General features: G+C 42.6%; 1 protein-coding gene across 1 annotated transcript in view; it reads right to left on the bottom strand.

Moving 5' to 3' along the window:
• TFRC (transferrin receptor) overlaps positions 1-25,183 on the bottom strand; it is a 148,854-nt gene that overhangs the window by 120,822 nt on the left and 2,849 nt on the right. Inside the window, exons 2-7 of the mRNA XM_069212819.1 lie at positions 21,552-21,612; positions 16,039-16,246; positions 14,855-15,083; positions 9,061-9,201; positions 4,708-4,807; positions 1,464-1,586 (exon numbers count right to left, since the gene is read on the bottom strand). Of these exons, the coding sequence (XP_069068920.1) occupies positions 1,464-1,586; positions 4,708-4,807; positions 9,061-9,201; positions 14,855-15,083; positions 16,039-16,246; positions 21,552-21,584 (834 nt within the window). The 5' untranslated portion in view covers positions 21,585-21,612. The remainder of the gene's footprint in view (positions 1-1,463; positions 1,587-4,707; positions 4,808-9,060; positions 9,202-14,854; positions 15,084-16,038; positions 16,247-21,551; positions 21,613-25,183) is intronic.

Genomic DNA, 25,183 nt, shown 5'->3' with positions numbered 1-25,183 from the left:
GACACTATGACACTTTAAATAAAAAGGCATTTTGATTTTCTCAGTTGTCCATTTAACAAAAGTGCATGGCTTGGTGCTAGGGTTCCACATAGAAGGTTTCACGCAGATTCATCTGGGAGAGACAAGTAAAAGCGTGGACTCCTAAAGTATTTCAATTCTATCACCCACAAGAATTACTGCTTTGACCTACAGCGAAAGCTAATGAACTGAACTGGTCACAACCCAGCAAAAAACTTTGCTCGAAAATAGACACTTTTTTTAGGATTTGGTCATAAAGTAGCTTGTGATTAAGTGTCAGGTTTTAGTCCATGATCTGCATCACAGACCATGCACAAATCTAAAAACATTAGAATAATTCCCCGTTGTGTTTGAGGATCTCAAACACTTCATATCTAATAACTAGAGCCCAGTATGTTCGTTAGGAGAGGAGGAAGGTTCCCCAAAGAGAGGGCCTAGTTCATAAATGTAAACTTACACAGCATACTTATTTATGCCAGGACCTTTTGGCCAATACCTATAATGGTAAATGTGAAACATCCAGTTCAGTGATAACTTGGAGAGAGGAAAAAAAAAAAAAAAAAAAAAAAAGGGACTGCCTAGCGTTTCAAACATCACCAACAATTAGACAATTAAGTTAAATACAATATTTTCATTTGTAAACTCAAATTGCTTGTTCTCTATCAAGACAAGTACCTAATATTTTAGAGCAAAAGCTTAAAAAAAAATATATATATAAAAAAATAAAAAAAAAGTCAAATAAACATGAAACTAAATACATGCAGTTTAAGTACAAGGAGAGCGTCCTCGTTAATTTCTCGTGAATACTGCAAAACCAGGTCCCAAAATGAAACAAGACTATTCCACCCATCTCTTTCCTGAAGTACCTTCTACACCAAGGCAACAGGACAGGGACCAGTTTTAAAAAGCCCATATGATGAATGATAAAGATTCATCTCAAAACCCAAGCAGACGTCTAACAAAGCCTTTACGGATCACCGCATGGCTTGAAGAGAGGCCTAGGATGAGAAGATTCTCTTGTGGTTTCTTCCCCAAATTAAGTAAAATTATACCCCAACCAACACTATATATAAATAAATAAATAAAAGAGAAGCGCAAAGCTTAAAGGGGTTCCCTATTGCTCGATATAAAGCAGATCACAATGTGCCAGTTGGAGCCTTTGAGGAATTGAACCTTGCGCTCCAACACCGTATTGGTCAGTTCGGGTCACAATGGGGTGGATAGGCTAAAGAGGAATACTCCAGTTTGTTCATCAGTTTTCAATGTTGACTACTGTACTGATGGATACATTGCTGTACCGACATTAACTATTGGGGGTTCCTAGTCAGTGATGTTGGGAAGACAATTCAAACATGTGAATATATGAAAGATCCAATGTTGCAGAGCAATAATTTACAAGCAAATTCTGCAGTTACAATGTAAGAAGTTAATTAATATGTACTTACTTTTTCAGCAAAGCTGTTCCTTCCAGCTCTGACAAGGATTATACGGTCCTTGACGTTAATGCCTTTCTTCTCCAGTTCCAGAAAGTCTTCTTTGCGTCCATAATAGGCATAAACTGGTTTACCCTACAGAAGTGTTACAAAGCACATTTAACGAGCAAAATTAAGTGAATACATTAAATGGAGAAAACCATCTGATACAATAAAGCTGTATCAAACATCTAAACATGAATGCTTTTCTAAATGTTTACAATCAGATTATGAATTAAGTGAAGAATCCCCATGCAGGAATGCTACTCCGCTTAATTGTAAGTGGCCTGGTGTTAGTGCACCTGGTCATATCCAGTTTTACCATCCTTTGAAATCAGAAGGTTTTTTGGGGGGGGGGGGCACGAACAGTCACCTTACAAATTATATGCAATATGGCCCAAGTTCCAGCTGCCTACCAGATCTGCCACTAAGGAACTGGTAAGGAAAAACAGCAAAAATGTAGTGCCCCGCCCCCCCTTCCAGCACAGGTCCTACATGGTCATTCTTCGCAGCCATGAACCCTCACCCCATCTGCTTTGTCAGTTCATGTGGCACACGGGAATGGTAATCCCCTCAGAATACCAATTGGGTGGCGGGGGGGGGGGGGGGGGGGGCACACACAAAGAAAAAAACACACACACACACCATTTCTCATTCCATGTGGATTAACTTCTAACTACTCAGTAGTGGTGGGCTTTACCACACATGTCTATTTACAGGTGCAGAGTTTCTACCCCTACCAGTATCAGGCAAATCGTTAGTCGGGACGTTTAAGGCAGAATAGTTTTCTGCAAGATGGGGTCAGTCAGTACAAGTGGCTTGCTCTTGCGACTCTTGTTCTAATATTACTTGCCATCCAGCTACCATCTTGCTTGGCAAATCTGCTTCTCCCATCCTTCTTAAGGTGAAACACCAGTCCTCCTTTCATGCACATTCTGGCACCAAAGAAAACCAAATCTGTACTTCATTTTTTTGTTTTGTTTTTTATGGATAACCAGGACCAAGATTGATAAAGTTCTTTTGGTCCTCACAGCAGGTTTTGTCCTTAGAGGCAGATTAAATAGAAGGGTGCACCAAAAAGAAGGGACAGCTACCAGATCACGAAGTGATGGAATCTTCTGTGCTTCCATATAGAAGCTCCTTGATATACTTGTTGGGGTTTTTCAGATCTAACACCAGCTCCCGTTTTTTAAAATATAAGAAATATCAGCAAGTAAAATCCTAAATTTCTCAGATGCCAGCACCTCTTACACAGTTCCCATCTTCATAAGTTGGTCACTTCCAGATGTAGCAATTTCAAGCGTTTGAATTTCTCTTTTCATGGAGGGTCCTCCAGAAATTCAATAGGACCAAATTTGACATTTTCCAACACCCATTTGCCCGTTAGGTTGCATCATTTTTACCCTCCTAGTAGAGCATTCTGTTTCTTAGTCTTATTCGAAACTGCCATACTCTCACATCGACTATGCCTAATGGCTTTTACAAAGTTGATAGTATGAAGATACAGGTCTAAATAAAAATAAAAGTTATACTAGAGAGCATAATCAGAAACACAGCAGCACATGCTGGTCTTCTGCTATGGAGTTAATACAATGTCTGCACTTGTAAGACCTGAACGATATGAGCACCATTCATTTTTTTAAATCTTATCGTTGGGCGGGATATCAAGAGGTTCTTGTTGGAGATGGGAAATTATGACCTATTGTTTACAGTCAATTATGGGTGTTTTTCAGCGAATTGATCACATAAGGTGGCTCTGAATGTTACCAACTTCATGATACGACTCAATCTGACCCAAGAGGTGAATGTAGTCAAGCATTTGCATTAAAGATATTGCACAATAGAGAGATATTGTGCTGTGCCTTCAAGTGACATTTACAAGCTCACATCATGGTAATGCAACAGCTAAGCAGTCTCCCAACGTAATATGCTCCTCAACGCTCTGCCCTTTACCAAGCAGAAGGGTCCCACTGCCACTCAGTCCTCACTGTCAGCGACCCAACTGGCAAGTTATCCTCTCAATGTCACTTTTCCAAACATCAAGGCACTCTGGTATCAAAGGGGTTAAGACCAGTTTTAGCTTCAAGCATTACTTCATGGAAATGAGAAAGCCTCCTATACACAGGAACAAGAGCAAAAACTTTTTTTTTTGTTTTGTTAAATTACAAAGTGAAAGGAGTGGCACTCTTGCTGGAAGCCGCTACATAGGCACTAGAGCGATATAAAAAAAAAAAAAAAAAACTCACTTATGAAACAAAACATTAGTTTTTCAACTGAGACTTTTCTGAAATCCAGCAGTACATTTACAAGAAAAACAGGCAGAGTTCTGTTCCTCTGACCCTACTATAGTCGACCGGAAAAAAACTACGGTGAGGCAGTTAGCACTGCCAATTGTCAATGTAGGGCATGCTGGACATCAGAATTATATAGGCAACCTTAAAGTGACTTTCGCTTGCAAAGGTTTCATGCTCCAAGACATTTATGTTTTGGTTTTTTTGCCCTCTTGTGAAGGGAAGGGAAACGTTACCCAGTAAGCATCTGTTTGTGGCATGTAGTTACCCAGCAACTACCACTCAATGTAGCCTTCAAGATGCAAAAGCTAAACCAGAGGAGTGTAAATGAAGTACACTACAGCCACACATGCCTCTTTTGGCTTTGTGGAGCCATTTGGGCGTTATACTGCATTCCTGTTTTTTTAACTAGGTTTATCTTTAAATATCTTCTTGTAGATACCCTTTCTTAAAGGATAATAAATGTAATCTAATCTAGAATTTATTGGGAGAGTGCGGTCACTGCAGTAGAGATGTTCTGGGATGCCACACATGGGCAAATATGTTGAATGTGTATGAATATGAATAAAGAACCCTTGCTAGGTAAGTAGTGCTCATCTTCGGTAGCTGGAGGAGACTGGCCTAAACCAGCAGACTGCACAGTAAATGAATTCCTAGACAGCACTCTAAGAGTTTCATTGCTAGAGTGTGGGTCACCTAATGTTGCGACACAATCTACTGCAGTTTCAATGTAGTCTAAATACAGACTATCAAGGGCTTCCAGTCTGAAGGCAAGGAACATTAAAGCATTTGAATATATAAACGACTCAAAGTCTCACATTTCAGAACCCCTCATTGTGCATCAAACCAATCTGCACCATCCCAAAGTGCAGGCATTTAGTGCAGACAAGTAGGGACAACTAGCCTGCCTGAAATTCACTACTTACGGTGGCCGTTTCCTTCGCACTGTATGCCACGTATGAAGAACTGTCGACTGTTTCCACCGGGCTTCCAGGCTTGCCTACCAATGAGACCGTGTTTGGAGCACTAGAATAAAACAATATTTAGTCAATGTAGCAGCTACTCAGCCACTAACTTAAACTTACAACATGCATAACTATGAATATTAATCAAACACAGCAACACTATTTTGTAAACAAAATACAAAGGATCATGGATTCCCTTCACAAACACTAATCGGTTAGTTTTTCTCAGCCAATCAAAATTGCCAAAAACACTAGAGTTGAATAGCTGAACTGACCTAAAGTCACATCAATGGAAAAGTGATGAATGTGAAGAATTTAGAACAAAGTCAAAGTTTACTATGACATGTAGAGTTTAGATGCATCCTTTCCAGCAGGCAGGCATGAAGCAGGAGCCCAAAGGAACAGCAGCAACAGGCAGAAGATTGGTGCTGCCTATCCGGTCAGTCATCGGAGTGTATTCTTGTAGAAGGCGCTTGAATAGCTGAATATTGGTTGCCAGGCTGATTACATTCAAGGATACCAAAAGGAACTAAAGCACCCTTCATCTGGCGGCCCCCTTGTTATAGACTTCTGAGCTACGGGACCTGGTGGGCGAATGAATAAGTGCAGTGAGCACCCGATCGAAGCACAAGTTCAGAGCTTTAGGAATAAATGCCTGCCACCGAGTCAGCCATGGCACTAAGTCAGCCTTTCTACTGCCTCGATATGTTTGTAGAAGAGAGTTACCAACAGGACTCAGTGTCCCCACAGCACAAACTAAACTTCCCCTGGGCTTGATTCACACTAAACCCCTTAAAAGCCATGTTAAAACTGGTGTCCTCTATTCATGAAACATTTCTGGAGGTGAGTTGGCGTGTTGCCTGAATAAGAATGTCAGAAGAGTAAGTAAAAAACAGATACGGGTGGGGAAAGGGACTATTAAATGGTGTGATCCTAAACACAGAGAAGAAACTATGCCCTGAAGATCTGGAAAGGTGACATTTCCTACAGGGAGTACTCCTATAACATCTGAGTGCAGGGTCTCACTCTTAGTTCACTAGGACGCTATACAGGAGCCATGGGATCCTCAGGATGTAGTATAGCTGGCCGAGGTCGCAGCACAGGTGCAGGATTCTCAGGAGATAGACAAGCCCATAAAAGCAGAATCCTCCCTCTGAGGCAAGGTGCAGGAAACTGAGTAGGTAGCTGGTGCCTGTAATATGCCATGGACAGTGGCCTTTATCTTTTCCTTTCTGTCCCAATTTCGCTTTGGGAAGTGGCCTAGTATAGGACACTTGTGATGTTTGTCTTTGCTGGTATCGGGGATGAAATGTCTGAGAAGCTGTTGAATATGCTGGGTAGCGGTATTGCTGGTAGCCTCCCATGTAGGAAGGTTTGAGATGGCCAGTGAGCTATGCAGGAGCATCTGGAGCTTTGTATTTTTTTGTCGAGGTGTGGCAACACAGCAGCTACAGTGGACGGATATTATTTTTATGCCCTCCTCCCAAATGTAGTTGACAATGGTTAAAGTGCTAATGCTCTTTAGGAAGGGCTCTTTAAAGTCAAAGAAAACAGTCTGTTTTGAAGGCATGGGAAGTCCTATCTAGCAGTCAATGAATGCCCCATGTCCTTCGGAGGAGGATCCGCAGGAGGTGGAGTTGATAGCTCTGGTAGAAGATAGTCATCCCACTTGGTCCGGGCTTCATGCAGCTCACCCTCCTGTGTCATCTGACCATGTCCCCACATGAAAAGGGATCCTGGAGAGTGACAGTTAGCGGAGTGTGCCTTGCAGATGAAGGCAGAAGTAATAGTTGTGGAGCTGGATGGGTCAAGGGCTGCACTGGTGGAGAACATGCAGGTGGAAGAGTGTGCCAAGTGGAAGGCGAAGTTGCAAGGAAACGCCTTCGGAAAGCAGTTAGTATACATTGCAGGTCAGAGTGCAACAATGAAGGAAGACCTAGCATCTCTCAATATTGCTGGTGGAATTGCACGAGAAGCATAGTGCCCTGGTCATAATGTTAATCGTCATCCTGCCAACTTTTGATGTGCAACGCTGAAGAGACCTTTGGCATCAGAATCCTCCTCATCCAAGAGGTGGGGCGGTAGCAAAGGCGACACCTTACTGGGTGAAGTATGTCCTGGTGTGATCCGTTTGATTTTTTTTTTTACGTCATTGAATTTTCTCGGCAGGTTTTTCCTTCAGTGAGGGGGATGTTGTCTAGGTCGTCGAGGGTCCTTTGAGCAACTGCCCCATTGAGGTCGCTTTCAAGGACGACACGAGTGTCAATGTCGTCGACAAGGCTGGAATTATTTTGAGTGTCAACAGTATGAGAGTTTGACTCGCCAATTATGTTGACAGAGAAACACGTGGTCAGACAACGTCGTTACGGTACTGATAGTGGAGGTGGTAGACACTGATGGTTGTGGTCAGAGTTCATGATTTTCTTGTTGGTGGAATACTGAGCAGACGATGGTTTCTTGAAATTGTGTAAAACTTGGTGGAGGTGTAGGAGGCTCAAACCTTGATTTTTCAGGTCTTTTTGAAGTAAGGCGATTCTCTGTCCCTTTTGCTTTGAAGGGGACCTCCTTTTCATGTGGGGACATCGATGGACTGTGTTGTGAGACCTAGGAGGGGGTCTTTTTAGAGTATTTTTTTTTGTGGTTCCTAAGAGAAGTGAAGCAAGACAAACCTTTTTCGCTTTTCTTAAACCTCCTTGTAGAAGATTAAGAATTCCCACTGTCAGTCCGACACGGACGCCTTTCAAGTTTCTGGAGCCATAAAAGAAGTCTCCCTTCACGGTTTTTAAAGACTGAAGGAAATGTATGATATATCTTGCAGTCCTTAGCCTTGTGAGATGGATTAAGGCAGTATATGCAGTCTTGATGACGGAGGGGTCTCTGTGCGTCTCACTCTGCGCGTCTCCCACTCTCTGGTAGTCCCATCTCGACGACTGGGAATGGATTCAAGCATGTGAATCTATGAAAGTTCCAATACTGAATTAAGTATCTTTTTGGAGATCGGTATTATAGAAAAGGTGAAAACCTCAGAGTGGACTTCAGCATCAAAGATGGAGGTTTCCCCACCCCTCAAAATGTGAGAGGATCGTATGAGGCGTGGGTGTTCAGAGAATGGCAAGGACATTGCTAATGAGGCACCAATTGCACAGTTCTTGGACATCAATTCGGAGGGATTTTGATTTTTTTCTTCTCCTTTCCTTAGACCTTACCCTGCCGTGTGGGCATTTTGAGGGAGGACTGGCTAGATGATTTCTCAGCCTGCTTTCTAAGATGTCAAGGTCCAGCCTCCCTTCCAAGTCTGATGTATTCTCTCTCCTTTTGGATGTTTTTTGACAACATTCACGTTTCTTGATAGAACAGGATGAGGATAAACAACCACACAAAGCTTGTGAGAGTCTGAAGCAGTATTTCCTGCCACAAGAAGGGCGCTTCATGACTTTGAAAAGCATTCTGACAGACTAAATAGTGGAACTGAAGTAAAACAGGTAACTTCGTAGATGACCCCAGGAGATGTTGAGTAACACTGTAAAAGAAATAGGTTTCTGAGAGAAATCCTCAGAAAAACAGATGTGTGAACTTTCCAGGTTTCTGGAATCTCTCACAAGTAGGGAAAAACACAAATTAAGTGACTAACTCTCGGAGTCACCTGCCAACTCAAAACATCATGGCAACTGAAACCTCCAGGAGCCTCAAATTCATAGCCAATAAGTAAGATGTACAATGCAAGCTAAGACTGCACTATTCTCCAAGTTAGGGAGCTTTGGCTATTTATCATAGGGACAATAGCTCTATGTGCAGGATTCTATGGACCAATAATAGACATGCATAGTTTTGGGGTCCACACACATACCAGGGAATTAGTCAATGCTAGACTATCACCGAAGATTCCACAAAAAAGGTCAGATAATTTTTCCAAAAGGACACTGCCCATACTCCCTCAACTGGCGTATTTGGATTGAAGTCTGCATTAGGTGCTGAAAAGGCCAATTTACAAGTATCCCCATCCACAAACACCCAAAAATAAATAAATATATAATATATATATATATATATATATATTGAGGGATGGCACTATTTTATATAAAATACTGTAACAAACAGTCCAACAAAAGGGAAACTGCAAACCGTTAAGGATGTTTATATAAATCCCCACGTAAGCAGCTGTTTCAGCAGAACTTATGAAAGCAGGAGACCATCTTACTAGAGCAGTGTGTACAAAGTCAGGTTGCAAGAATACAACGCTTCAAACTTTCTGGTCGTTTAAGAGCGCAACTACATTTCTTTCCACATTCTTTTAGAGAGGCTCACCACACTTACCTGCCAGGATACTGGAGTGCAACATAATGCTCATCAAACCAGACTCTATTCATAGAGAATTGGGTAAATCGATCATGAATATATGAAGCTAGAGATTCATCTTGCTCAGATCCCGCTTCATGGGCTGAATTAGACACCTTCCTAAAATGTAAAGAAATAATTTATGTTTAAGTTAATGGTGTTCATTCAACATTTAGATTTCAGAAACATTTCACGTGTGGTAGTCTTAAGGAAGGATCGTGAAAGCTGCACAAGGTTCATCACCATGAATAGTAGATTTACAACCAAAAGCTTATCAAAAGTTGATGGCTGCTTGCTGATGTGAAATATATCTACTAAAACCTAAACAAAATGCTCCCTACATTCTGCTACACTGGAGGAAGCTGGATATCTATGTAGTGTACCAATGTCAGGGGATACTATGCAGGTAGTCTGGGTCGATCCTTATTGGTCAACAAGAGTTAAAAGAATAACCCCTGAAAGATCTCTTGTGGTAGTGGGGGCAAGCATTTAGGTGTATTACAGGACAGTGTAAAAACACTTATTGTACACTCCGAGCCAGTAAGCGAGACCCACACTCAAAGAAAAAAAAAGACACCAATTTATAAAAATAAGATTTTTATATTAATGGACACTTAGATCATCGTATTCAGGCAAGTACTTAGAGTTATCAATTTAAATCATAATAAAATATACTTGTGTTGACTTGAACGTGGTAATGTTATCCTATGGAAAAAAGCATACATACTGTATTCTGGTACTTAGCAGCAACTTACAGGACCAATCTTTCGGAGTTAGGTTAAGTATGGGGCAAGGTCCAAGGCAGCATCAACCGGTCACTTTGGGAAGCACTTGGGGGGGGGGGGAAATAATAATACCACATACTGTTATTTGGCAATGACTTACAGGACTGTTCTTCTGGAATGGAGTATGGTGCAAGGTCCAAGGAAGCCGCAATGATTTACTTCAGGCGGCTTATTCCTGCACAAAAAAGATCGCAACTGGCGGCAACTGTGGGACCAATCTGGCTATACCCAAGATGGGGTCCCTTAGGGTAGGAGAAGATATGCTGTAGCCCTTAGAGACCCTCTTCGGCACCCACTTTTTAGGTACGAGGGGTACCATTTACTTAGGGGTGCCGAAGTCCTGTGCCAGGTGTAAAACAATGAGACATACCTTGCTTTAAAGGAATGAGCACTGCAGTCTGGTTAGCAGGCCTCAGTGCACTGTCAAAGTCGAAAACCACCATCTAGAAGTTCTAAAAAGGGGGCAAAACGTGTTTGGGGGTTGGAGGGGGTGATGAGGGGTGAAATAATCTGAAATCTAGTTGCCCACACACACAGGTCAACAGTGCCCTAAAGGTCATCAGCATAACACAGACTGTCATTCAGAAAATAAAAAAGGTTTTATAAAGGACCCTCAATAACCAAGCTTTTTAATTGAGTTGTGCAAGGATAAATGGATAAACAATGTAGTTACAATAATTCTGCTATAGTGCTCAGGTACAAGGCACCTTTGCCATACAATACAGTGTTCTCATGGGTATGCATGATGCCGAGACATTTTCAAAATTAGAATCCACCCAGCGCGCTCCTCGTTGAAGTGGTGCCACTAACTTACCGCAACTCTGTACCCCAGTGCTTAAGTGAACCTCAGCATTACACAATCACCACTAGAGGCGGCATGTGGGATGCTGAACTACTGCTCTGTTGAGAACCCAGCTCTTACGTTTCCAAAGAAGGGGATCTCGTGAACCAACCAGGCAAGAAGCTCACTTCGGGATTTTTTCTCAGCTGGGATCTTTCCTGTTGCTGTCTCTGTAGCAGACGTGACAGTAAGACTAGAAACACACTGGTAGCCTCTAAAATGCCTTCCATGTGACCTTAGGGTGACACTTCACTCACCAGACATGAGGAATTCTGCTTCAGTCAAACCTGAAGACTATGGGAAGTGTATCAAAGAGCAATAAGAAGAACGTCGTTTACTAGTAATTCGAGATCTACAGCAAGGGAATCTGCATTAAACTCAAACACTTAGAAGTCCTGATCTATGCCCAGGACTAAAGACTTCAGTAACCCTGAAGCCATTTGGAGATGTGCCCTCCACATGAAGACTGATTGTGATAGAGACTTTCCTGGGGGTCAGGTCTTTTTTGTACAAAGCACACAGATTCCTACGTATTCGTGTCAATGGATAAGAGTTGAAGGAAGTGTGCTATTCTCCACAACACTCCTTCCCCAGTTTCTTTAAGGGAGGCTCCAGCAAGGAGTTTTTTTCTTTTTTAAATTAGTTTGCCTTAATTCAAAGGACCATGAGCTATGAACAGTTTACCCGATTGTTAAGTCTTTGGTGTTTATTATTATTTTTTTTTTTTAAGAGGGCTGTAGCACAAGTGTTCAGAAAACACTAGCAAGGATATTCTATTTCAAATGAAAAGCCATGGAAGCTTTAGGTAGGAAGCAGAGGTTGGTGGATAAAGAAACCTCAAGCTTACAGAATGGCATGTAAAAAGGTATGATAAAGCTTGTACTTCTATCCTATAGTCTGCATCATTTCTTGCTAGGAAAAAAACAGTCTTCCAAGGAAGATGCTGCAATGAGGTCCAGTGAATCGGCTGAAAGAGCAGTGTCAATGATGAAAAAAGGTTTGGAATTGCAAGCTGGTGTTAGTCTCGTCTTCGGAAGGTTTAGCTGTTGGCTGGATAACCGGTTAGGAGAATTGTTACAGGGCCGGTGAGCTAGCTCCTGTGACAAGCAGTTCACAACTACAGTAGCCACCCGTTTGACCGCATTAGCACCACCACTACCACCACCATCTGCCCTACTGTCTGTCCTATTTTGGGTAGGATGTTTTTGAAGATGCAGTGATAGAGAGGTGGAAGCATCAGCGTCATCAGGCTGAGGCCTGATAACTTTGGCAGAAAGTGGCCCAGTTAACAGATTACTTACACTAGACTTCATGGTGACTAAGTGATTAGAATGGTTGCAACTCAATATCCAAAAGTTCACCAAGCTGTTCACTCAGTCCCACATTGCAACACCTGTGGGCAATGATAGCCAAATCGCCCGCTTTACGGGACCCAGCTACCTGCGCGAGTCTAGGCATTCTGGCTCTGTGCCGGCCTCCTCTTGGCACAGCCTCTGGCGAGCAAGCTATGGCTGTTGAGATATTAGCAGCAAAGGGACTCCTACTCTTGCGTATCAGCCAAGCCAGCCTCAACAAGGCTTCAGTGGTAGCCACAAAGCTTATACCATTCTTGTAAAAGTAGTCAACTGCACCAACTGTGCCTCACTGCTTAGGATGATCAAGCTTTTCCCCCTCTGTGGTTAGCTGTATAAATCCCTTCAACTCAGAGTCCACTGAATGGATGGGTACATCATCTAGTTTTGTAGCGCTTTCATCTTCCAATCAATTGTTTCTCCTCTTCAATAAAGGATCCTACTTACAGTAAGGCAGTAAGGAGGGATGCATCTTCATCCCTCCTTACTGCCCAGAAGATGCATACTGCAAAACTCTTCGAGAACTGCAGTGGCACTAGCGACACTAACAGATTGATGTCTGTAATTGAAGGCCAGGATGAAACTGCCAATGGTGAAGATGCCAAAGAAATGGCTCAAGTTTGAGCTGAAAAATATGGAGAAGTTGGCAGGGGGGAAAAAAAGTATTACATATAAATAAATATATATGATTCTCCACTAATTAAATGTAGACAGTTGCAAGGTTGCTCTTATTGAAGTATAGTATGTCAAGGAGAGAACCTAGCCGGCTTGGGTTGTCAACTTCATTGCCTCTACCATAAAACGCCTGTCAGTCAACCTACTCATCAGCATATTCAGACTGTCCAGTACTGGACGGACCCATCAATGAAGACATTTTAATCTCTTCTGTGGCAGCTTAAGATTTGAGAGATGGACTTTTATTTTGTGAGTGTGTTTCCCGAGAAGCTCACTTTCTTTCTACTCATTTCTTAATGTAGAAGTCTGCCCCTTAATGGAAGTCAGAGAGTTCCTTATTCAGAGTGGAAGTCTTCATTTTAGACTTCTGGCACTAGTTAACCAAGCATTCCACATCAGATGTGGTTGTTCATGCCTTCTCTTCAAGAATTTCCACAGCCAACATTCTCTCCCAATCTTAGTGTTTTGGTGGAAGAATTCTTACAAAAGGTCGTTCCTACAGGAAGCAGGCAGCAGATTTGGTATGAGGATTATCCAAGTACATTTTACTTTTTAACAGGTATTAAAAAAAAACTTAAACAGACATTTTTGTCTTAAGCCTCTGCCATCATCAAGTCCAGAAAAAGGGAAAACTAAGAGGGCGAACACTTATTTGCTGCTAGAAAGCAGAGTTGAAATTCAGCCTCAAAATCTAGGAAAACACTTGATGTACAAACAGAATCTCAAAGGATAACCCATCACTGAACTTGCAGAAGAAAATCTGATAACCGAGTCTGAGAGAAGATAACCACTATGGATCCTGGTGCCAGATTGGCTTAAGTTCGGGTCACACATTAATGTGGTCTGGTTTTATGTAGTCTATGGCACTTGTAAACGTTGATGATTAATATTACACTGCTCTGCTAACAATGATGAGAGCTCCCACAATAACAACAAATAAGTACAGCATGAAAACCTATGAAAGATCCGATGCTGGTGAACTTTCAGTATACATCTGTGTGTCACCTTTTTGCTAAACATTGGATTACAGCACATTAATGTCAAAGGAACAAAGGTGACGCTCCTCTGGAATCAAAAGCTCTAAGAAGGGCTGTATGAACTGCAAGCATGACTGAGTGGAAGTGCCTGAAAAGCTTAAAAAAAAAAAGGAGGTTTATAATGCCTCAGCCCTGGAGCACCAGTAACTTGAAGTAAAGTCAGCAGACCCCTCCATCATTCAGCATGCAGTCAACTATCTGGCAGTTTTATAAGCGGAGTTTCCGTTTGGCACGGTGTAAGAATACACAATGGCCATTTAGTGGCTACATGTTCCAATAAACAAATAACATTTTCAACTGTACTTGACTAGTTGGTATGCATGTTTTAAAGAAAGAAAAAAAAAGTAGGTTTGGAAATGGTCTCATCCTTTAGTATGAAAAAAAATATAGTATAAAGCATCCTTGGCACCAGCAGACACGTGGTCGTCTGTTTACACATTCTTGTGATGGTGAGTTTTTGACATAAACAGGTGTGGGGTCATCCCAGAGCATCCCCAAACCTGCTTCAGATTAGGTTTCATCACCCATACTCTGCCTGGTTTGTGATGCATCATAGTAGAACTTACACAGAGCTATGGCAGGTCTACTACCAGGAAAGGTGGATTACCCACTCTTTAATGCTAGATGTACCACCAGTTCATGCGCAATCCTCTGTTCTAGGGAACCTCTCCATCAGAAATCATTTGTATGAAGACCGGTGCAGACAACGGACTTAAAGCGTCACATTATTAATAGATAGAAGATACCAAAGCTGCAAAAACATTAAAGGGAACAGACACCCGTATGTACTCTTGGAGGGTCCGTATTCATACATTATTCACTAACTCCATTTGCTGACTTTGAGCAACTTGTAAAAAAAAAAACCTATAGTTAACTCAAGCAAATTTTTCTTAGAAAAGGTTACACCATCCCGAACAAGGTATGAGAAATTTACTTGAAAGGATTTCTGTTCATCAGGAAAGCCCAATGATCTGTAAGTAGAATTGTTCACCTTGATGTGGTCTGAAAAATTCTTTCAGTGCATGCATTCCCAGTGGCAGTTTACAACACCTGTAGCAAACTACCAAAAAAAAAAAAACCTACCTGATTGTCTCCAGAAAGGTGGCACTCTTCAGGTTATCCGACAGCATTTTCTTTAGATCACTCCAATAGAGCACGGGTGGCGCGGGCTCCTTTTCAACAATATCTTCCTCACTTTTCATAAGGGAGTCCGCACTGGGGGATAACGGGCACGCTGCGGCGGCTGCTTCATTAGTACACTGTTGAGCTGCCACCATTCGGCCACGATAGCTTAAATATCCAATTAGAAACCCTGCAAAAAGAAGTACTTTAGTAAACCACATTTTATATGAAAACGGGCTTCGACCTTGCCGGAAGGACAGCACCAAACTACACATTGTTCTAGGATAGTCAGGTCCATTTTCTTTCTAAGAGCACAAAGTTAAGTCCATAGCAGCATTTTAGAGTTGGATCAGTACCCATCTTTAGAACCATTTGTATATTGCGCTGTTTAAATCCAGTTTAGCCGTGGCATCAACTTGCCAACATGTCATAAGCCTCCACACCTCTTGCTTCCATTCCCTTGACTAATTTATGCACCAGGAGTAAGAGACACTTGTGTTTTTACTAAAATGTCTCATTGTTTCAGGGGTAGGAATGTGGTGCTGGAAACTGCACATGGGAAGACAGGGAAAGGGAAAGTATTTCTGAACAGAAAATGAAGAGTTAAAAAGCTATTAACCACGCCAGGCCAATGAAGCAGAGGTCGCTTGTATTGTGTAACTGAACATCAAACTAAGGCCAGCTGCAAAACAAACATCTAGTTACGTTAAAAAACAAAAATAAAAAACTAAAAACATTTTCAAACCCAATAAAGTACAGCCCTCCAATCGGCTTTTGCAATTAAGACAATGCTGCAAGATAGTTCAAATAAGAACCACTGAGGGAACTGGACACATACAATAAGAAAGTGATTGTTAATTAAATACTATTTCTATAGTGCGAAATTAGCTTGAGAGCAACAGAATGGGGTGGAAAATAGAACCACAGGCATAAATAGTGTTAAGTGACCAGTGTTCTATTCACTGTACAGTTATGCAAATTACTGGCCAAAGAAGCAAGCTGGAAGTGCTTCAAAGCAGTCAAGAGTAAAGTGAACCAGTAGGCTGACCAAGCGGTTGTTTGCATGGACTTCAGCAACCACTTTTTCAGTCCTAAACAGAAACACAAACCTACAAGTAAGCACAGCAAGCCTGTCTGATACTCACCAATCAAGAAAAGTAGGGCTGCTCCAACGAAGAAAAAGCAGAATGCCCGACTCCTGGTGCGGGATGGTACCATTTTGTGGTGCAGCGTGTGGTCATTCGTAGTGTGGTTATTTTCTTCATCCTCAGCCATCTTCAATTCCACCTGACTATCTCCATCAGTCTGTCGAGCCAAGCTGAAGCGCGTGTATGACAGGGGTTCCCCACCAAACTGAAATAAGACACAGAAATAAGAAAATAAATTAGCAATCGACATGACAGCAGTCCATTAACTTGTGCTTAAACCAATCTTGACACAAAACACCTCTAGAAAGGAAAGCCATGTCAATCAGGGGGATTGTTATGGCAGTGCAATACCCCAAAGCAAATGATCAAAAGTTAAGCAACTACAGATGAGTTAGTTCAATAAAAGTGTTTAACTACCGCAAGATAGGCCGCATGGCATTCACACCAATATTCTCACTTTAAAATGTTTAGAAGAAATTACTGAGCATCAACAGGAGGACTGCTATTGACGTTTGTAAAAGTACACCCGGGAAAACCATGAAGAAGGAAGGCTGTCTCTCCTGCTGAAAGCCAACATCAATACTACCTTCTGCAAGAGCCATAACCTTTGCACAAAGACTATTTGAGGAACAGTCAGATAATTTGTTTAAAAAGAGAACCAAGGCAAGCTAGTTCTGAAATGTTGAGACAGTAGATGCACACAGTCTACCTGGAAAGGAGGTCTAAAGGTATGATCCGTACCATCCCACTTTATTGTAGTTACTAGCTGTTTTTGATCAAGGAAAAACATGCCTTACTGAGAATGGGAATGACTTCTGTGCGTCCAGGACAGGAGTCTGCCAGACAGCCAAACTCCCAAATGTAAGAGGCCATCACCTCAAGTCTGCACATTCTGCTGACAAGAAGCCGGGAAGACCAAAAGCGTGCCTCCTGAGAAAGAGAGACTATTGAGGAGGAGGAGCTCAACATGTTCCTGGTGTGAGGAACTACCACAGGAAGCAGACATCCAAAAGAGAGCAATTAAAAGGAGACAAATGTAGTAAAAGTGTCTCCCCTGTGTCCGTGAGCAATTGTTGCAGTGTACTGCACCAAGACCTTGAACTAGCAAACACTGCCACTGCAGATATCCGAGTGAGCAATTCTGCATCGCTGCTGATGCAGAGAACTATCTGATTTGGACACTCCACCTGCTGAAGATGCGATGTACTGACAACCGGCTTTGAGACCTCATCCAAAAGCCTTTCAGCAAACAGCCTGGACGCAGCTTCTGCCAAAGAAGGGTGCAGTCAGTGAACCTATGGTGCAGATACGGCCCAGAGCTCAAGTACCAGGCAAGTTTGCCTACGTGCCCCTGCCATGTAAGAGTCGCCACAGAAGTGGGAACACATAGCAGTGATGCAGGTAACCAGTGCACCAGAAAAAACAAAAGAAGAATTCTGCAGCATATGCTTCAGAATTCACCTGATGAAGTTGAATTGGTGAAAGCCAGTTGGACTAATTTGAAAATCTAATCATTAGGAAACTCCAACAGAGTTCAGAGCTCAAAGAGGTGTAGCGCCAACCAGAAAAAGATCTCAATCAGGATCAGAGCCCTGTAACGGAAAGCTCAAATCATTAAAACAAACACTCATCTGGAAAATACGTTATTGTGTCTATTGGATTATTGTTGAGTTGTGAGATCTTGGTCTCCACAACACCGCCTTGTGAAGCCAGTGACTGGTCTCACTCATTAAAGTGTAATGCAGAAAGGGTGTATGTAGCCATTTTGCAGAACCTTAGTAAGATGTCCCCCGATGACACTATTGGCTACTTACACAACCACCAAGGTTGGGGCCCTTTAGCTCCAGAATAAGAGCCTGACAATTTCCAAAATGTTAGGACCTTTAACACATTTGAGGTAAGGCATGTGGTGTACGTTTAAGTAGTGGAGTTAATTTCCAGGTAAAGGTGAAATTTAATTTATACGTCTTTGAGAAGACTACTCGATATATAAAACAAATCCAGGTGTCTTCAAGAGGGGAGGGGGGTGAGCTCACCCAACCTTTTCACTGAATTAATAGTTTGGTCAGTTATTTTAACTCATCAATAGGACAATAACTGAAGTCCCATCAGGAATGGTTTCTCCATTAAACCGTCAAGGAGCAAGTTGAAATCCCAAGAGGGGAGTAGAATCAAAGACTGCATAATATAAAATGAAGAGGTTTGCCCAGATGTCTTCAATAAACGTTACACATACAAAAAGTATCTAGGATTTCCACAATAGGCAGCAACCGCAATGAGAATGCAGGCCAAAGCTAACTAGGATTCATGAATCAGATAGCTCATGTAGGTCTTTGCTTAGAAGAGGCATTAACTTGAATTCCAAGATGCAGACCATATACAATAAAGAAACCCATTTTGTTATCGGGAGGTGCAAATCAAGGTCATCAACGATCTGTGCTCGTTGCAAACAGATTTCAGAAATCCAATCTCCCTCCGCAAAGGTGAAAGTAGATATGCCTTAGTCACCCCACAATGTTGCTTTTACTGCTCCAGACTACTTTACACCTGAAGAAAGAGGAAAAGAAATTGCTTCACTCCAAAGAAGGTAACTGCTCAACCCTTTTTGAACTGGTTTAGTTTATATCGTGGGCGGATTACAAATAATCGCTGGGTAGTGGCTGTGAATTCTACCCGGCTGTTTCCAGAAGTCTATTTGTGAACTATTTGGCTTAAAGTATAGATTCCAAAATATTTTGCCAGAAGTAAGAATTTTCTTTGACCAAATCTTGACAAACCTGGTGCGAATGATAACCCAAAAGGGTGCATAGCTCTCATTGGAGGTGGACAGATGGACATGGGAGGCACAAGTGTCTGAAAATCCACATGTCAGTTCCTCAGGAATTAATGTGAAGACTGTTCAGTGCTAAAAAGATGAAGGTGAGCTCTACAAGTGGTTACTACTGTCTAGGGACCAGCTGAGAGTCACAGGTTTATGAAGCAACCTAAGTTGAAAAGGGTGTTGCTCACTAACTGTATGTTTCTTTTGGCACCACCCAACACTGCCCTTAGAAGGCAGTTGAGAAAAGCTGTGGGGGTGGGATAGTTGGGAAAACACCCTGAGAGCAAAGACATAATCCACCCCAAACAGTGCCTTTGAAGAACCAAGCGCTAATGAAAGGCATCAGTGCTAATGGACTCAAACCCTTAAGGCAAGTGGGAATCTTCAAGGAAACATTAAAGATAACATATTGGGATGCCTACAATGCTAGCTAATATGCTTTGCAGATCTACAGATCTTTCACGTGTCTGGTGGCCCACGTACCAGTCTTTTTTTTTTTTTTTTTTTTTAATCTGGTTACAGTTAAAGAGAAGATTCTGAATCTCAAAAGATTCAGAGCACTTCTGAAATTCTGATATCAACAGGGTGGGAAGTGAGGATGGAAGAGTAACTAGAGTAAAGTTTGAGAGAGACGTTCGAATACAACTTAAAAGCAGGAAAATCAACCTCACAATGCATGCACTCGGATTACTGGAAAGGAGCTGAATTCCCCACGAAGTTTGTGGTTGTAGCTGTATCAGAGGCAACCTAGTTGATACTGATGTTCAGGGTGAAATCTGTGGTTTTGAAGATGCACTGGTACAGAATTGCTCCCCATTCGCAGCCTATATGTATTACAAGCATGCAAAGTTTAATAAGTACTCTTGGTGTCTCGTACTGATAAATCCATTGGACCCTATTTCACACTTAAAATACTTAGCCAAAAAGGGACACAAAGACTTTCCATCAAAAGAAAAATTTAGGCTCTTGTCTCAAAGCCTCATTGTAGAGTTTGCATTCACAAACCATAACGATTGCAAGGTCTTTATTTCCAAATGTGGCCTGTGTGAGAGAGACAATAAGCTTCAGTTGCCTCAGATTGAAAAATGTTGAACTTTCTTCTAAGTTGCCTGGGTTTAAGGTTAAATTAGAAACGGGCTCATCAACGACCTTGTTCACAAGCATTTCCATGAATAAATATACCCCAGCAGAGTGACCAAGTGCGGTTTCTCTCTTTTCCAGATACCAAAGAAAGGGGTAGACAGACCAGACAGATAGATACATAGATAGATGGATGCCACAGGGAGCCACCTCTCCGGGGTAAAGATTTGAAGAAAAAAAAAAAAAAAAAAAAGGGGGAGGGGGGGGTCTGTTTCAGATTCGCAAGCCCCCAGGACCTCCACCTACCCGGGGCTATTTTAATAGGGTGGTCTGTGTGCCCCCCCCTTTGGCGAGCCACTGATGGACCCGGGGACCACTAGCCCCAAAGGGCTGACTGCGGCTATGTCCCAGGGACCCAACCCCCAGGACATAGCTGTTTGCTTTGCAGCAGCTTTAAAACTGCCAAGCCACAGCAAACTGCTCTCCCTTTATGCGATCAGATGTTTCCTGTCTCCCTGCATGCAGTGATGCAGGTGGGCAGACAGAGGAAACAACTGCTCTCACAGAGGGAGCTGCTTGGACAGCAATGATGGCTCCCGCAGTAGGCAAAGAACCAGCTGGGATCTTGGAGGCCTCCAGGTTCCTCCCCCCCATGGTTACCAAAATTGCAGCAGGGTGACCTAGAGGGGCACCCTGGTCACATGGCCAAGCCCCAGGGGATAGGGTCTCCAGGGGCAAGATCGGCATCGGGACGAAGGTCATGTGGTGTTTGGTTGGTATAGGGGTTGGCCACAGAGACTAGCCACGGGCCAGGCTCTGCGGCCAACAGCCACAGCCAAAGGCGGGGTGTGGTGGTTGGATTAACATAGTAATGAAAATTTTGAAGAAGAAGAAGAAGAAGAAAAAAAAAAAAAAAAAAATAACAATTAGGTGGTCATTAAAGTTAGGCTCACATGTTAAATGTACAAAACCATAGAAATTAGCCTGCCCTAAGGTATCTAACTTGCGTCCTTGCCCTGTACTGCTAATTACCCCACAAATTACAGCACTCATGACATCTTTGATAACATCATTGATAATATCAATGTAATGCTTGCAGTAAATAAAAATCACGAAAAAAAAACTGTGTGGCAGGGGGGTTCGAGTTATAGTTACTTAGGGCACAAGTTATTATAGTTCCTTAAAATAACCAAGTATAACAGGTTAATTTCTAAGGTTTTGTATGTTTGAATTGTGAGCCAAACTATAACCTCTTTGTAACCTTTGTTTTTTTTCAGTGAATATATATTTTACACACATACTTTCATTTTGGCTGCACATAGTTTCAAGGCCATTACTGAAATTAGCATATTACTACAGTAATCTGAAATTTCTCTTTCCAGCATTCCTTAGTGATTTATGGGTTCCTCTTCTCAGTTACAATGTCAGTCACTTACTATGTTTCCTACAAAGGCCTTCACTCTAAATCCTTTAAATAACCACTAAAACCTCTATTCGCTTGCCATTGCCATGTTTCACCCAATTTATACTTCGGTCATCTGAAGAAGTCATGAAATCTTTTGCGGTCAAATTAAAAACAGTGGGTGTGGTGGAAGTATTGCAGACTCACCATGTTTGATATCGCTGTTCGAGCCTGGTCCATGGTTTCCAGATTGTTGCTTCACCCCAAACTTTGGCAAAAAAAAATTAAAAAAAGAGACATCAGCAACATAAGCCATGCAAAACAAGTGGTCTTGCCAATGAGCGCCACAGGGTGAATGCATTTCATAATACAGCTACCAAATGTGAGCCTCTGAGATACTAGGAAATGACTGGATTAAAGGAAGAGTTCAGGAAAACAAGCATATGCAGGATCAGCAGCTCGTAACAAAACATTCAGGTGGAATGAGACAGAGATCAGAGGCCAGGTCAGTCACCCAGTTACAACCACCCAAGTCTGACTAATGAGCACTGGTCCACATTAATTCATTCTTCTATTCCCATCCACACCAGGTACCAACTCTTGTGTTCACTCGTCCACAGACGACGAGGCCAACCAGCACAGAAGCCCATTCGCTGACATTAACCAAACAAAGTCAGAGGTCCAAGTTTAATTTTCAAAAGGTAGCAAGGTCAAACGATTAAGACTGTTTAGAGAATCAAGGTAGGTTTAGAAAGTTAGATATCTAACAAAACAGTTGGCAACATTTAAAAGGCAGGTGTAATGTCAAAACCTTTTTCAAGTCTGTTAGCGAGTTAAAAGTTGGGTGGTGCCCCAGTAGAAACTTCAATCTCTATCCATATTGTACAGCAGAGTTCTTACACCAAAGCTTTAGATTTCTGGCACTGGGGTGCAAAAAAAAAAAAAAAAAAAAAGGCCTGTAGCCTAGGAGTGTCTTCTACCATCAGTCATGTCCATGCCTGGACGTGTGTAGCAGCCCCTCTTGCTAGGCGATAGCTCACTTTGAGAACCTCATCTCCAGCAAAGCAGGAGATCAATCCTACCAAAACCATATGCAGTACCTACCTGGAGACAGGCAGCATCTGTCTTCTGTCCAGTAAAATTCTTCCTGCAGAGTCAAATAGAGGCAGAAGCCACCTGCTTCTTGTGAACCATCATGATGCAGAAGACATTCCAAGAGCACAAATGACTTACCTTCTGGTAGTACTCCTGTGGCCATCCAACTACAGACTCCTCACCTTGTGAATACACCTGGTGTCAAACTGGATTTGGAGAATTTTTTCAGCCATTCCCATGCATGTCTGTAGATAGCACTGGGCGGCGCCAAGTCTACTCAGCCCAGTTCCGAGAATGACACCAGAGCCACACAACTGCCACCACTGCACGCGGACATCAGTTTCTTCTAGAACACTTTCAGCATTGTCTGACGCAGCCATTCACCGACCAGAGCACACAATGGGTAGATATATGTCAATTGGGACCTTTACGTAGAAAAAGGAATCCATTCCGCAGACGAGTAAGGTTTGAAGGGCTTGTGAGGTTAGATGGAGGATCCACCACAAAGAAAATTACCAAAGGTAAGCAACTTGTTCTATGGTGGCTACATCTGAGTGCAGACTACTCACCAGAAGAACAAAAATCAAAGCAGTACCTCACAAGGTGGAGGGACTGTGGACAAGCTCAGACCAAAAGGCCCTGCAGGACCGACCAGGCAAAGTGCTACTTCCACCAGACCTGGCTATTAAGGCAGCAGTGAACGTGCAAACTAATGCCCATTCTGCAGGCAGACTGGTGTCCAAGATAGGCACCCTGTGCACCAACACAGTAGTAGCAGGCTTGGCCCTGGAGGAACGGACTACCCAGATCCTCTGGTGGCCAATTCTTAGCCAGTGCACAGCTGATTTTTATACATTAGGACTATCTGCATGTAATATATTATATTCTGCACTGCCTTACACTTCTTTGCTCCTGCGACCAACACAAAAAATTGATTGTCCACCCAATGGTACTTTGTGCGATACATGTAAAACTCACTTTTTCGGGGGCCAAACGATGGAGTCTTCCACTTTCAAGGGATGAAGTGGAAGCAAAGAATGCAGGGCGGCGTTCAAAACGAAAAGGAGTCAGTTTTTGGCAAGAATGCCACCCTGGTCCAAGACACCAGTTTTCCCTGGAAAAAGGTAGTATATGGTTGCTTGACAAATAATGCCCACAGAACACTACCGCAACAGGCTGATGTTATCATTATAAGAGACTCTTAAGTGTTGCAATCAACCCTCACGACACGTGCATTGGTTCAAATAGGGAGCAGATCAAGTGTGCGAGTACCAGGTTAAGGTTCCATGGAGGCATCACAAAGTGAGTGGATACGCATGGATTACCCATGTCTAGAAACGCATCACAGCCATGATTGTGGATTTGGGAAACTACGAAGAGACAGCAAGGCTGATAAATAACCTTTAACAGTGACAAACAGCAAATCCTTGCTGGTAGAAGGATAGCTCGAACCATTTACAGTGGATTCTTCTCCCAGCATCCACTATAAATGGTTTGGGTGGATGGATATCTGGCTGCCACCGCGATATCCTTCATCACTGGAGAGGTCAAAGGCATCTGTTGTCGTTCAATCTCGACGCATGGAGGTACAGGTTGGATGCAGGACCTCATCACCTTGGAAACTTCAACACGCAAATTAGAAGAAAAAAAACACAAAAAAAAAAAGAAAAAAAAAAAAAACGGTACACTGTACGTGTTCGGCAGCAGTGAAAAGAACGTGGAAGGCACCCTTGCAGCACCTCGGAGTCCAGCTGCCATTGTAACCCACTACACAATGTCAGCTAGGTTTGTCCACCTTTGCGCTCAAAGACCCCGCCAGGAAAAGGGATCAAAACGAAGATGGATGTGAATAATGAGATTATAGAAAAGAATGATGGAGGAAATTCCATCCAAGACATGTAAAGTTCGACGCACCTCCTAGCCTAGCTCCCATCTCTCTTAAACCCAAGTGGTAGTAGTCAGTAAGGCCCGGCAGACAGCACGGAGGCTTTTGGTCAGATGGAACAGCAATCGTGTAACTCACGCGGTAACTTGTTTTGAAGACCACTTTTTATCTGACTGGAGGCCGGCAGAGGGGTATTCGGACAGACACAGGGTTAGAACGACTGGTCACATGAAAGCACAATGGGTCCCTTCAGCACTGATGCTTGAACTGCTGCTCCACTGAAACACCCGGTCCGAACATACAGGGCAGTTGGCTTATAAGGAAACCATTTACAAAATGTAAGCCAACATTTTGGACACTGCTTTAACAAGCACAATTTGCCTTTTTAGTAACACAAACAGACATGATAACAAAGTAGGCAAATAGCTTACTTTGGTCAGGTCAACGAGCTCAAACCCTAACAAGCACACAATCAACTTTACTCCGCCTAAAAGAGCCGGCACGGTACCTTTCCACAGATGACCAGACTTGATGGAGAAACCTGACAGACTAGCATCCCCCGCCCAACATAAGTAAACTAGCTCCAAAGCGGCATTTTAAAAGTTAAGACTTTGACTTTTCGCTGAGATACAGTTTCTCGAAGCGTGTACACTACATCAATGCTAAGACCCCCTAAAAACACCCTGACGTGAAAACATTCCTGTTTGAAACTAAAATTGGGTGTCAAAGGGAATATCCTGCAACCCTAAAGATTTGATCAAACGCCCCAGAGGCATTGGAAGTCTTAGCAGCAACCAATGAAAAATAAGCATTTCAAGGCACTCCGGCTGTTCAGCAGGCGAGGGATCCGAATCCGTGT

Source organism: Pleurodeles waltl, chromosome 11, assembly GCF_031143425.1.
Source record: "Pleurodeles waltl isolate 20211129_DDA chromosome 11, aPleWal1.hap1.20221129, whole genome shotgun sequence".
Taxonomy (NCBI): domain Eukaryota; kingdom Metazoa; phylum Chordata; class Amphibia; order Caudata; family Salamandridae; genus Pleurodeles; species Pleurodeles waltl.
Note: the sequence above shows the minus strand (reverse complement) of the source record. Positions and strands in the feature narration are given on the sequence as shown.